The sequence below is a fragment of the Berghia stephanieae genome, chromosome 10 (assembly GCF_034508935.2).
Source record: "Berghia stephanieae isolate SIO BIC M18660-M18661 chromosome 10, UCSD_Bste_1.3, whole genome shotgun sequence".
NCBI classification, from domain to species: domain Eukaryota; kingdom Metazoa; phylum Mollusca; class Gastropoda; order Nudibranchia; family Aeolidiidae; genus Berghia; species Berghia stephanieae.
In genome coordinates, this window is record NC_088369.1 from 2,763,424 (window position 1) to 2,778,423 (window position 15,000).

At 42.9% G+C, this 15,000-nt stretch overlaps 1 protein-coding gene across 1 annotated transcript in view; it reads right to left on the reverse strand.

Annotated features, from left to right (window-relative positions):
- Positions 1–15,000, reverse strand: part of LOC144955905 (von Willebrand factor D and EGF domain-containing protein-like) — a 36,343-nt gene that overhangs the window by 6,703 nt on the left and 14,640 nt on the right. The window contains exons 9-12 of the mRNA XM_078886165.1: positions 11,707–11,770; positions 11,259–11,431; positions 3,318–3,405; positions 1,301–1,390 (exon numbers count right to left, since the gene is read on the reverse strand). Coding sequence (XP_078742291.1) covers positions 1,301–1,390; positions 3,318–3,405; positions 11,259–11,431; positions 11,707–11,770 — 415 coding nt within the window. The remainder of the gene's footprint in view (positions 1–1,300; positions 1,391–3,317; positions 3,406–11,258; positions 11,432–11,706; positions 11,771–15,000) is intronic.

The following is a 15,000-nucleotide window of genomic DNA, read 5'->3' on the forward strand; positions in this document are numbered from 1 at the left end:
AATATATAATAAGATATCATTTAAAGTTCAGATCCCCCCCCCCCTCCCCTCAACCCACACCCCATTAAAAGCAACGCTTAATGATACCAGGTATAGATAGAATGCGCTTGGCCAAGGAGTTCACAACTTTGCCATCCGGAAGTATAACGGACCAACACACAAACTCTGTGTAACCATGAACTTTTATAGTCAGGTTAATACAGTTTAGTGAGAACAACTCACAAACGCGGATGGCAAAAACAATAACAAAGGCCTGAGTGACGTCATCCTTGAACTATCTATAGGGTAATATCCAGTAAACGTGCTCAAAGCGCTTTACAAGGGCTCCCTAACCACCTGAAACACTTAACATGTAGGACGAGACATGACGCCTGTTAGGCGATATTACAATTTTTCTGATAGAGACAACGTTGTACACGGCAAGGTACTCATTTCACACCTGAGTACGGTACGATAATGTGAGTGAAGAGCCTCTTTCAAGGAGTCAGCTATGCGCTGCCCGGAGCGGGACTCGAACCCAGGACCTTCTGATCCGAAGGCAAGTGTCATACCACAAGACAACATAGCCAGAATGGTTTTAGAGGATGTGTACTTATATTCAGGTCTGATCTCCCAATAATTGTTATGGACTCACAAACCTACGTCTACTTATTTACAGGACTGATAACCCAATAATTGTTATGAAGAATTCTCGCCCCGACGTTATGCTTTTGGTTAAGACATTTTACACATAATATTACCTCAATCGACTCAGACTGAATGAGTACTTACATGGCTAATTGCATTGACGAATCGGATATTGTAAGGGTGTTACAAAAAGGATGCCCAACATGCAACTGGCATTCTTTTTGGGCTGGATATATATATATATATATATATATATATATATATATATATATATTATTATAGATAGATAGAGAGATAGAGAGATAGATAGATAGATAGATAGAGAGAGAGGCAGAGAGAGATAGAGGGAGAGACAGAGAGAGTGAGGTAGATAGGCAGAAAGAGAGAGAGAGAGAGAGAAAGAGAGAGAGAGAGAGAGAAAGACAGACAGACAGAGAGAGAGAGAGGCACAGAGAGGGGCAGAGAGACAGAAAGAGACACAGGGAGAGACACACAGAGAGACAGAGAGAGGCACATATAGAGAGACAGAGAGACAGAAACAGAGAGAGACAAACAGGGAGGCAGAGAGAGAGAGAGAGAGAGAGAGAGAGAGAGAGAGAGAGAGAGAGAGAGGATATCCCGTATACGTTAGAGTAAATCCTAACACCGTCATTAAGGGAGTTAAAAGACTTACCTTGCGGAAGGTGGGGGGAATTGACAAAACAAAACCCAGACTGACGCCTTGGTGATGGGCTGTGATCCTGGCACCAGATGGGGAGTTAACCTGGGAATTTTTGGGGTTTGAATTATTTTAGTATTTATACTTGACTTAGATGCCTTTCGCGTCTCGACCGAAAGATCGGGTCGCCTTGGCTGTTTCCAGTATTTCCTGTGTGAGGTGTCTCCAATATTGCCGGTCCTCTGCTAGGGTTCTCAGATTTTCAAGGTCCCCTGCCGTTATGAGACTAATGCTTTGTCCAAGTGTTGTGAGGTTTTTGTTTAGGATCACAGGGAGTGTTGTGATCGGTCTTCCTCTGAAAAGGTTCCCGTGTTTTTGGAAGTATCCCGACATGGCTTGGTTAGCTGGTATGTTTTTGTCCCTGCGTAGTATGTGACCGAAAAGTTGCCATCGTTGTTGTAAAATGTCAAGGGAGATTGGTCTTTCTTTTGTGATCTTATAGAGTGATTCATTTGAGATCTTTTTTGGGTATTTGATGTCCAGTACCCTTCTTAGCTGTGTGCGATGGAAGGCATCCAGATGTTCTTCTTTGGATTTTGTCAACGCCCAAGTGCCGCAGTTATACAGTTATACAGTTATACAGTATTTATAGTGATGAGAAATATTCAGTGAATAATATATGAGAACGTTTTAACAAATTCCTTTGTAACCTCTACCCCAAGGAATAAATAATAATGTGAAATTGAATGCAAGCTTCAATTTAATTACAAAAACAGATCAAATGAACGTTTCGGGTTTCCCCTTTATCAACAAAACAGGATGAATAAAACACCACAGATGAATGAGATAATGTGGTAGTGGTAGTGGCGTAGTTAAGATGAATAAACAAAACATTGGTTGGCAGGAAATTAGTATGCTCCTTTGTAAGGAAGCACGAATAAAAATAGAATACTAGGTATTTCTAAAAAGGTGCGCAATTAATTAAGTGAAAAGAGGGGAGACTTTCTCGAAGTGGTCTTAAGATGGAGACCAAGGACAGTGCCAAGGACAGTGAGATTATTATTATATCTAATACATAAATAAGTGTCATATTCAATATTCGTAGTATAATTTACTTTATTTACATTCATTTGGCAGGTCCGACTTGTACATTCGAGAGTTTCAAATTATTGTTATACAAAATACCTTAATATCCAATGTCATGGTACATTAGTCAAAATCAAATAAAATGTTGGTAATATCTTTATCAATGGCATTCTTAAAAATATTAATTGAATTAGAATTTTTTGTCTCAAACTTTAGATTATTCCAATTGGTCACAGAATTACATATTATTATTATTATTATTATTATTATTATTATTTATTATTATTATTATTATTATTATTATTATTATTATTATTATTATTATTTTTTATTATTATTATCATTTCATTATCTTTACTTCATCATCATCATCATCATCATCATCATCATCATCATTCATCATCATCTCATCATATCATCATTATTATTATTATTATTATTATTATTATTATATTATTATTATTATTATTATTATTATTGCTGTTGTTTCATTATTATTATTATTATATTATTATTATTATTATTATTATTATTATTATTATTATTATTATTATTATTATTATTATTATTATTTTATTATTATTATTTCATCATATTTCATTCTTTTTTATTTCTTATTATTTTTATTATTATTATTATTATTATTATTATTATTATTATTGTGTTGTTTCATTATTATTATTATTTTATTATTATTATTATTATTATTATTATTATTATTTTATTATTATTATTAAATTTTATTTTTTAATTATTATTATTATCAATTTCCATTTTTTGGATTAATAAATATATTATTAATTATTATTATTATTATTATTATTATTATTATTATTATTTATTATTATTATTATTATTATTATTATTATTATTATTATTATTTTATTATTATCATTTATTATTATTACTACTATTGACCGCTGTGTTTTCGAGAGGAAGTGTTTACCGTAATGAATCGATTTCTCTCCACTTCCACCTTGGTGCCGTCTGGGAGATTTCTCACGTCTGTCGTCAAGGTCAGCTTATTGTGATGACTGAGGGAAGGTATAGAGAGAAATAAAAGTTGAGTTTTTGTATACCGCAATATCCACTAAACGTGCTCAAAGCTCTGACAAAAGGTCTCTGACAAACAGCAACACGTAACGTGTAGAAAAAGACACGACGCCTGCTAGGCGATATTATAATATTTTTTTTCTGACAGAGACAATGCTGTTAACAGTCAGGTACTTATTTTACATATGAGTATGATGAGAGAATGTGAGTAAAGAGCCTTTTCCATGGACTGCACTATGCCGCCTCTCCCGACGGATTATCACCTTGTCGTGGTGGGAGGGCTTGCGTATCTCGAACCTCGGACCTCTAATAAGAGAAAAAAGGGGGAGAGATCAGACGAAGAGTAATCCACCGGCCCTCCAGGAATGGGGGTTGAGCGTAGGGTTAACAACCCACCTCATAAAAAGCAAACTGTTACAGAAACAGAAACCAGACGTAAATCCACAACCGGCGGCAGCAGAGAAGCGGACCAGAATACTGGCTTCATGACGGTAGGAGGTCAAAGCCGAAAGGACGCCCCCGACCAGATTGCAGATCTGTTGTCACCAAAACGCAAGCTCAATGTCTCGTGCTGGAATGTTAGGACCCTATATCAAACAGGAAAACTGGCACAAGCCCAGCGCGAGATGTTGAACTACAAGATCGATTTGCTAGGCATATCAGAGGCAAGATGGACAGGAGCTGGGAAGCGCCAACTCTCAAATGCCGACCTGATCATTTGGTCAGGACGAAAGGATGACCAACACAGAGAAGGTGTTGCCCTCTTGATAGCCAGGCAAAACAACAAGTCACTATTGGATTGGAAACCGATAAGTGAAAGACTTTTATACACAAGACACAACTCAAAAATACACCAAGCTATCAATCCTCACATGCTACGCACCTACAGAGGATTCAGATGAAGAAAACAAAGAAGAATTTTACGATATTCTAAGAATGGCCGTTGAAAACATTCCAAGACATGATATGCTCATGATCATCGGAGACCTTAATGCTAGAGTTGGCAATACACAAACAAATCAGTCCGTTGGAAAGGAGGGCATAGGGGTAATGAACAACAATGGAAGCAGACTGGCAGAATTTTGTGAAGAACACAACTTCATTATTGGTGGAACTTTCTTCCCACACAAAAACATCCACAAATTGACATGGAAATCACCAGATGGGAAAACAGAAAGTCAGATAGACCATATAATTATCAACAGAAAATGGAAGAACAGCTTAAACGATGTCAGAGTCAGACGATTGGCAGACATTGGAAGTGACCACCATCTTGTCACAGCCAAAATCTCTACTAAATTGATGAAAACAAAAATAGCAAAACAGAAGGAGAAACGTTTCAACACAGATAAATTGAAAATCCCAGATATCCAAAACAATTTCAATATCTCAGTAAGAAACAAATTCAGTGCAATACAAGATATTACAAACATGACAATCCAAGATTTCAACCACGTCATGCAGGAAAGTGCCACTGAACACTTAGGACACAATAAATCCAATACAGAGAATTGGATATCAGCAAGGTCATGGGAGCTCATTAACCAAAGAAAATCAATCAAACTAAATCTCCTGAACGCTAAATCCCCCCGACTGAAAGAAAGGCTATCCAGTGAATACTCATTGAAGGATAAAGAAGTGAAAAAATCCACAAGGAAAGACAAAAGAGATTTTGCAGAAAATTTAGCAACTGAAGCAGAAAATGCAGCTGTAAGACAAAACACACAAACACTATACAAAATCACAAAAAAGCTCTCGGGAAACAGAAGTTATGGTCAAGAGAAACCATTAAAATCCCAAGATGGTAGTGTCATCACAGACGAAAAGGAGAAAATTGAAAGATGGAGAGAATATTTCGCAAACCTTCTGAACAGACCAGACCCATCTTCTTACACAGATATCCCAGAAGCAGAAATGGACGTAGAGGTTAATCTTGGTCCAATCACTGAGCATGAGGTGCACGAGGCAATACAACAACAAAAAAATGGCAAGGCCCAGGTATTGACAAAATCACTGCGGAAATGCTTAAAGCGAACTCGCAAGAAATGTCCAAAATTCTCAGTAAATTGTTCACCAACATTTGGGAAAAGGAAGAAATACCAGAGGATTGGCAGAAAGGCATCATCCATAAAATAGCCAAGAAAGGAGACCTAGGAAATTGTGCTAACTGGCGTGGAATCACACTCCTGTCCGTAACGAGCAAAATTTTTAATAGAATCCTTCTGAAAAGAATCTCACCTCACATTGAAAACATTCTTAGAAAAGAGCAGGCAGGGTTCAGAAAAGGGAAGTCATGTAGTGACCACATATTTACCCTGAGACAAATCCTGGAGCAAAGCATTGAATGGAACAGCCCCCTCTACACCATTTTTGTCGATTTTGAAAAAGCCTTTGACAGCTTACATAGAGAGTCCCTGTGGAAAATACTCCGCCATTATGGTATACCGATGAAGATAGTCAACCCAATCAAAGCAATGTACAGCAACTACCAATGCCAAGTGATCTGTGGTAACAATTTAACAGACAGCTTTAATGTAACAACTGGTGTAAAACAAGGCTGCATACTCTCCCCGCTTCTGTTTATCCTGGCTCTAGACTGGCTCATGAAAAATACAATTGATGGTAAGAAGAGAGGCATTCGCTGGACACTGACATCTTTTCTGGAAGATATAGACTACGCAGATGATATCGCGTTAGTTTCCAGTACACACAGAGACGCCTCAGAGAAACTAAACGTACTACACAAGAACGCCTCGAAAATTGGACTGAAAATAAATTTCGATAAGACTGTGTACATTAGGGTGAATCCAAAACATGACAGTGAAATTAGGATAGATGAACATATAATTGAAGAGGTAACAGAGTTCTCCTACCTCGGATCCAAAATAACAGACGACGGAAATGCAGAACACGATATCAAGCACAGAATTCAAAAGGCAAACCAGGCTTTCGGCATGCTGAAAAACTTTTGGAAATCAAAGCAAATAATGAGAAAGATAAAGCTGAAAATATACAAGAGCAATGTTTTAAGTGTACTGCTTTATGGAATTGAAAGCTGGAAAATAACATCCTCCTTAATCCAGAAACTAGAAGCCTTTCAGAGCAAGTGTTTAAAAAGAATTTTTAATTTATTTTGGCCTACAAAAATAAGAACAGTGGATCTATTAAAGAAAGCTAGCACTAGCACTAGCATTGATAGCCAAATAAAAAGAAGAAGATGGCGTTGGCTGGGTCATGTGGCCAGAATGGAAAAAGGGTCACTTCCCAAGACAGCCTTGTACTGGACAGCAGATGGGAAGAGAAAGCGGGGAAGACCCAAAGAAACCTGGCGAAGGACCATGGAGAAAGAATTAAAGGAAGCAGGCCTGTCCTGGAATACAGCCACCGCAAAAGCAGCCGATCGCAAAAAATGGAGATGTCTGGTGGATGCCCTATGTGCCTCAAGGCCCGAAGAGGATTAAGTAAGTAAGTAGAACTATGCCGCTCAGAACGAGACTCGAACCCAGGACCTTCCGATCCAGAAGCGAGTGTCATACCACAAGACCAGATGGCCGCACAATTGGATTCAATTGTCTGATGTCACGTCGCCCAGCAACGGCGAGCAGCGTGGTTCTTGACTTACTTGACTTAGATGTCTTTCGCGTCTCGACCGAAAGATCGGGTCGCCTTGGCTGTTTCCAGTATTTCCTGTGTGAGGTGTCTCCAATATTGCCGGTCCTCTGCTAGGGTTCTCAGATTTTCAAGGTCCCCTGCCGTTATGAGACTAATGCTTTGTCCAAGTGTTGTGAGGTTTTTGTTTAGGATCACGGGGAGTGTTGTGATCGGTCTTCCTCTGAAAAGGTTCCCGTGTTTTTGGAAGTATCCCGACATGGCTTGGTTTGCTGGTATGTTTTTGTCCCTGCGTAGTATGTGACCGAAAAGTTGCCATCGTTGTTGTAAAATGTCAAGGGAGATTGGTCTTTCTTTTGTGATCTTATAGAGTGATTCATTTGAGATCTTTTTGGGGTATTTGATGTCCAGTACCCTTCTTAGCTGTGTGCGATGGAAGGCATTCAGATGTTCTTCTTCGGATTTTGTCAACGCCCAAGTGCTGCAGTTATACAGAAGTACCGGTTTTACAAGAGCATGGTACAGTTTCAGTTTGGTTTTTCTCTTTATTTTGTCACCTCTAATCCATACATTGGTGAGTTTACTGAGTGCGGCGTTTGATAGCTGTTTTCTTCTTTGTACATCCTCGGTGTCTCCAATTAGTGAGCCGACTTTCTTTGTTCTTTTCCATTCCTCTTTGTTCCTCGATATTGTTGTAAATTCGGTTTTATTGGCATTGACTTGGAGGTTATATTTCATGAGGGTATTTTGTATGATGTTTATATTTGCTGGTGTTGATCCAATAAAATCGACATCATCTGCATAGGCGATTTCTCTAGGGATTGCATTCTCAATATGAGTCGTTGGTTTTGGAATGACTTTTCGAACTTCTTTCAGAGCGTGTTCTAAGTATATTGTGAACAGAATCGGGCTCAGACTATCTCTTTGGGGGGTCCCGATGTTACTTTCGAACTGCGTCTGTTTTGTGGCCCGTATATCCTTGGTTGTATCTTTGTGTTGCTGATGAGAAATCGGATTATTCGGAGCTCGTCTTCGTCTACTATTTCTGTTAATATCTCCAAAAGTTTTCCTCTGTCGATCGTATCAAAGGCTGCGGACATATCGATTCCGGATATTGTTATGGATATGTTTTCTTTGAGTGCCTTTGCTGCCAACCATTTATGTGTCCATACAACGTCCGATGTGCTTCGGTCTTGGCGAAACCCGCTTTGGCTATGTGATAGATAATTTTCTATTTTCGGTCTAATTCTGTTGAGGACAATAGTTGACAGTGTTTTTCTTATGGTATTCAGTAATGTTATTGGGCGCAGGTTGTTTACGGGTCCTTTCGTTTTTCCTGGTTTTTGTATTGTAATTAGGACACCGCTGTTTATGTCCCAGTCTTTGTGTGTTGAGAATGTTTTGTTCATTATGTTTGCAATGCTCAGATCCAGGGAGAGGGTACCGCATTTCAGCAATTCAGCGGGAATTTCATCTTCGCCTGGGGATCTGTTATTGTTTAGGCACTTTATGCTATTTCTAACTTCAGTTGTTGTGATGCGGTTGTTTAGGTCTCTAGGGTTTCCTGAGAAGGGCGATATTTGTGAGACTTGTTTGTGAAATTTCTGCTGGAAGTGGTCAGTTACAATGTCAAGGATATCGTTGGGATTTGTTGTCTGTTTGCCAAATTTATCCTGTAGTTTTGGGTTCTCGAATGGTTTTCGGTTCAGAGATTTCGTCGCTTTGAACATAGACGATGCGTTATTTTTGGACTTTTCTATGTCTTCCACTTTTTTGTCTAATTCCTCGTTTCTGTGTTTTATTGTAAGTGATCGAATTGAATGCAGTATTTTGTTTCGTTCCGTTTTCAGGTTTATTATTTCTTCCGAGTCTTTCGTGTTTTGTATCCTGATCCTAAGTTCTTTTTGTTGCCGCGATAGATCGTTAATAGCGATGTTAGGCGTTCGATTTGGTTTGTTCTTAGTTGTATTAATAGAGCCTGCACTTTCTTCCCCGCATATTTCATTGCCGCTTGCGTCTCTTTCCATTCATTGTTTGGATTACTGTTTTGCTTTATTTTCCATAGACTTGAGTTAAGTTCATATTGGTAATGAATGCGACATTCTCGCGTGGTTCTAAACAAAGAAAATCGGTACTTTTTATTCTTCATGCTGGCTAGAACTTTTCATATGTCATGTGATCAGAATGTATAAAAGTCAAAAAATGATCATATTTATAATGTTTTTCTCCTCTGGATACACTTTTATGCTCGTCGGGGAAATGTTTCATACGAGCGTCCGCCATTGTTCCGATAGTTTAGAACCAGTTTCTAAGTTACCATACGTCATTGCGAGGAAAGTGACGTCATGACTGTTGAAGCGTATTATGGAAGAAAGAATGCGAGTGGGGGGGGGGGTTCAGGTTTCGACAGTTATCTAATCAATGCTCTGCGCCGGGTTAAAAAGCTCACCACATCCACCAGCCGGATCTAATGCACCAACACACAAAATGATGTGTAACTTTTAAAGTTTGTAGTCTGATTAATAGAATTTGAAGAGAACTAATCATTAAAATTGTTGGCTAAAATCAAGATCAAAGAGCAATGTGACGTCAATTTCGTTCTCTCTATAGAATCAATGAAGTAGGCTCCTGTCGGGTCTTTGTTAGGGGCAGCGTGGCTCAGCGGTACGGTCTTAGCTTCGTACCTGAAAGGTACGGAGTTCGATCACCCGCCGCTGCGCGCTTGAGCGAGTCACCTCGCCCGAGCTCAATTTGCGGCGCTGCACTGCGGCTGACGCATGGGTTATTCTAATTTCCCTTGGAATAGACCCTAGAGATAAATTTCACCTATGGGATGAATAAAGGGAATTTCATTTACTTTATTTTATTAGACGGTCTTTGTTATTGTTTTTAAGTCAGCCATTTTAATGAGAAATTATCACTAAACTGTATTAACAAGATTATAAACGTTTCAGGTTACACGTTGTGTGTGTTTGTACGTTATATCCGACTGGCGGGTGTTGTGAGCTTGATAACTTAACGCAACTCATAAATGGAAGGAATGGATAGTAGTAGTAGTATCGTATGGTGGGGTCACACTTTCAGATCTGTCGCGTCGAGCCAAGCCTTGAATTCATCTTCACATTTGTGAATGGTTTCATAACCTCCATTCAGCTTGGTAACAGGACAGTGGAGCACAAGGTGATCTACATCTTGGGGGTCAGTTTGGCAGTTGGGGCATTCTGTTAAGCCCTTTTGGTGATTACTTCTCACTTAATCACATCAGTTAGACGATAGAAGGAACGCATTTCATGTCACTCAGCTCTTTGTTATTTTCTCAGCCAGCCATTTTTTTGGAGTAATTCTCACTAAATAAAATTCCCTTTATTCATCCCCTTGGGGAAATTTGTCTTTAGGGTCTATTCCAAGGGAAGACTGGAATAACCCAGGCGTCAGCAAAGCCAGCTAGGGCGAGGTGACTTCCTCAAAGCCACACAGCGCGCGGCTGATGGAACTCGGTACCTTTTGGATACGTAGATAGGACTTCATATACTTCACCGCTGAGCCACACTGTCCCATAAAAATTCTATCAATCAGACTAAAAATGTCAAAGGTTAGACATAGTTTTGTGTGTCGGTAGGTTATATCCGGCTGGCGGATGTCGTAAGTTATTTAACTAATCGCATAGCATCAATTGGGTAATTTAAATGGAATGGAAAAATCAGCCTTTATAATTTGAGTCTTTCCAACAGGACGTTTTACTCCCAGATTTTTATGTGTAATAAGTAATAACTCAGAGGAGATTTTGTATGGTGAGAATTGCAGAAAGAAAGAGAAAGATACAGGATTAGAGAGAGACAGACACACACACAGAGAGAGAGAGAGAGAGAGAAAGAGAGAGAGAGAGAAAGAGAGAGAGAGAGGAAGAGAGAGATAGAGAGTGATAGAAGAGAGATATAGAGAGATAGAGAGCGATATATAGATAGATAGATAGACAGATAGATAGATATATATAGAGAGAGGGAGAGAGACAGAGTGAGAGAGAGAGTGAGAGAGAGAAGGAGAGAGAGAGAGAGACACTTAAAAGTGATCCCATTCTTAGTACATATGATGATGATGACGATGATGATGATGACGACGACGATGAAGATGAAGACGATGTTGACGAAGACGACGACGACGATGATGATGATGATGATGGTGATGAGGATGATAATGACAGTAGTGGCGTTAAGTTCATTCTTACTGCCTGTAGGCAAGCCTTTGCCAAGGGTTAGCCCGTCTCATCTGAGGTGGCAAAGTGATGCCGTCAGCCAGACTCACTCTGAGCACGTCCTTCCCGTCATGCACCAGAAATCCTGACACACACGTCACACGCCTCTGCCTGAAATCGCCACATGGCCATGTTCGAATTTGGACCTGGAAGGGAACGAGAACTCTTTTGTCATTTATTCCATTCGTCTCTCTGATGACGTCAGGGCAGAAACAAAACAAAGTTCTTGACAAAAAACAAAACAAAACAAAACGTTAAAGAGATGAGAACATTGATATAATATGTATAGACAGACAGAAAGACAGACAAATAGACATAAACAGACATACACAGCCAGGCAACCACACATACTGACAAGTAGACACATAAACAGACACGCATACATACAGACATACAGAGTAACTAGATCAGGCATACTCACGTCAAAATCCATCTGTTTGTTTTGGTAGAACACGTAGTCACCGACCTCCTGGAAGTGTAAGATTCTGTGGAAATAATGGTTGTGGTGGGGGTGGTGGTTGTGGTTGTGGTGGTGGTGGTGGTGGTGATGGTGGTGGTGATGGTGATGGTGGTGTGGGGTGATGGGTGTTGGTGGTGGTGTGGTGGTGGCTGTGGTGGTGGTGGTGGTGGTGGTGGTGGTGGTTGTGTGGTGTGGTGGTTGTCGTGGTGGTGGTGTGGTGATGGTGATGGTTGTGTGGTGGTGGTGTGGGTGGTGGTGTGGTGGTGGTGGTGGTGTGGTGTGATGGTGTGGTGATGGTGGTGGTTGTGGTGGTGGTGTGGTTGTGGTGGTGGTGTGGTGGTTGTGTGTGGTGGTGGTGGTGGTGGTGGTGGTGATGGTGGTGTGATGGTGGGTGGTGGTGGTGGTTGTGGTGTGGTGTGATGGTTGTGTGGTGGTGGTGATGGTTGTGGTGGGTGGTGTTAGTGGTGTGGTGGTGGTTGTGGTGGTGGTGATGGTGGTGGTGGTGGTGATGGTGTGGTGGTGTGGTGATGGTGGTGTGGTGGTTGTTGGTTGGTGTGGGTGTGTGGTGGTGTGTGTGTGGTGGTGGTGGTGGTGGTGTGTGTGGTGGTGGTGGTGGTGTGTGGTGTGGGGTGGTGTGGTGGTGGTGGGTTGGTGGGTGATGTGGTGGTGTGTGTGGTGGTGTGTGGTGGTGATGGTGGTGGGTGTGGTGGTGGTGGTGGTGGTGGTGGTGGTGGTGGTGTGGTGTGTGTGGTGGGGTGGGTGGTGTGGTGTTGTGGTGTGTGTTGTGTGTGAGGTGGATGTGGTAGGATGGTGGTGGTGGTGGTGGTGGTGGATGGTGTGGTGTGAGTGGTGATGGTGTGTGATGGTGGTGAGGTTGTGTGGTGGTGGTGGTGAGTGGGTGGTGGTGGGTGGTGGTGATGTTGTGTGATGGTGATGGTGGTGTGTGTGGGGTGTGGTTGGTGGATGGTGTGTGTGGGGGGTGGGGTGGGTGTGGGTGGTGTGGAGTTGGTGGTGGTGGGGTGTGGTGGGTGTGTGGTGGTGGTGAGGTGGTGGTGTGGTGGTGGTGATGGTTGGGTGGTGATGGTTGTGGAGGGGTGGTGGTGGTGGTGGTGGGGTGGTTGTGTGGTGGTGGTGGTTGTGGTGGTGGGTGGTGATGTGTGGTGGTGGTGGTGGTTGGTTGGTGGTGTGGTGGTGTGTGGTGTGGTGGTGGTGGTGATGGGTGGTGGTGGTGTGTTGGTTGGGTGGTGTGTGTATGTGGTGGTGGTGGTGGTGGTGATGGTTGTGTGGTGGTGGTGTGATGGTGTGGTGGTGGTGGTGGTGGTGATGAGGTGTGGTGGTGTGGTGGGTGGTGTGGTGTGGTGGTGTGGTGGTGATGATGGTGTGGTGGTATGGTGGTGGTGATGGTTGTGGTGGTTGTGGGGTGATGTGGTTGTGGTGGTGTGGTGGTGGTGATGGGTGTGGTGGTTGTGGTGTGGTGTGTGTGTGTGTGTGAGGGTTGTGGGAGTGGTGGTGGTGGTGGTGATGATGGTTGTTGGGGTGGTGGTGGTGAGGGTGGTTGTGGTGGTGGTGGTGGTGGTGTGTGGTTGTGATGGTTGTGGTGGTGGTGTGATGGTTGTGGTGGTGGGGTGATGGTTGTGGTGGTGGTGTGTTGTGGTGGGTGGTGGTGATATGGTTGTGGTGGTGGTGGTGGTGGTGGTGTGATGGTTGTGGTGGTGGTGATTGGTTGTGTGTGGTGGTGGTGGTGGTGATGGTTGTGGTGTGGTGATGTTTTGGTGGTGGTGGTGGTGATGATGATGGTTGTGGTGGTGGTGTGTGTGGTGGTTGTGTGTGGTGGTGGTGGTGGTGGTGGTGATGATGGTTGTGGTGGTGTGATTTTGGTGGTGGTGATGATGTTTGTGGTGGTGGTGGTTGGTGTGATGGTGTGTGGTGTGGTGTGTGTGGTTGGTGGTGTGTGTAGTGTGGTGATGGTTGTGGTGGGGTGTGGTGGTGATGTGGTGTGGTGGTTGAGTGTGGTGGTATGTTGTGTGATGGTGTGATGGTTGGTTGGGTGGTGTTGTGTAGGTGGTGGTGAGTGGTGTGGGTGTGGGTGGTGGTGTAGGTTTGTGGTTGTGGTAGGTGTGGTGTGGTGTGTGGTGTGTTGGTAGGTTGTGGTGGTGGTGTGTGTGGTGGGGTGGTGTGGGTTGATGGGTTGTGTGGTGTGTGGTGTGAGGTGTGGGATGTGTGGTGGGGGTGGGGTGTGGGTGGTTGGGTGGTGGTTGTGGGGATGGGTGGTGGTTGTGTGGTGTGATGATGGTTGTGGTGGTGTGGTGAAATGTTTGTTGTGGTGGTGGTGGGTGATGATGTTGTGGTGGTGGTGGAGTGGATGTGGGTGGGTTGTGGTGGTGTGATGGTTGTGGTGTGGTGGTGATGATGTTGTGGTGGTTGTGTGTGGTGATGTGGGTGGTTTGTGGTGATGAGTGTGGGTTGTGTGGGTGATGGTGTGTGGTTGTGGGTGATTGGTTGTTGGGTTGTGGGTGGTGGTGTGGTGATGATGGTTGTGTGGTGGTGTGATGATGGTTGTGTGTGGTGGTGGTGGGGGGTGTGTGGTGATGTGGTTTGGTGTGGGATGAGTTGGGTGTGATGAGGTTGTGGTGGTGTGGTGGTGGTGATGAATGGTTGTGGGGGTTGGTGGGGTGGTGATGATGTTGTGGTGGTGGTGAGTTTGTGGGGTGGTGGTGATGGCGTGGTGGTGGTGATGATGGTGTGGTGTGGTGATGATGGTTGTGGTGTGTGGTGATGAGGTTGTGTGTGTGTGGGTGGTGATGGTTGTGTGGTGGTGATTTGGTGTGGATGGTGGTGTGGTGTGTGTGTGTGTGGTGCTGGTGGTGATGATGGTAGTGGTAGTAGTGATGATCATTGTGGTGATGGTTGTGGTGGTGGTGATGTTTGTGGTGTGGTGCTGGTGGTGATGATGGTAGTGGTAGTAGTGATGATCATTGTGGTGATGGTTGTGGTGGTGGTGATGTTTGTGGTGGTGGAGGTGGTGATGATGGTGCTGGTTATGGTGATGGTGATTGTGGTGGTGGTGATAGTTGTGGGTGTGGTTGTGATTGTGGTTGTGGTGGTGGTGGTGGTGATGGTAGTGATTGTAATAATGATGGTGGGTGTGATAGTGATGGTGATGGCGAGGATGGTAGTGATGGTGATGGTGGTCGTTGCGTTGGTCCCTGGTGGTGTTTGTGGTGATGGTTGTGGTGATGGTGGTGGTTGTGATGG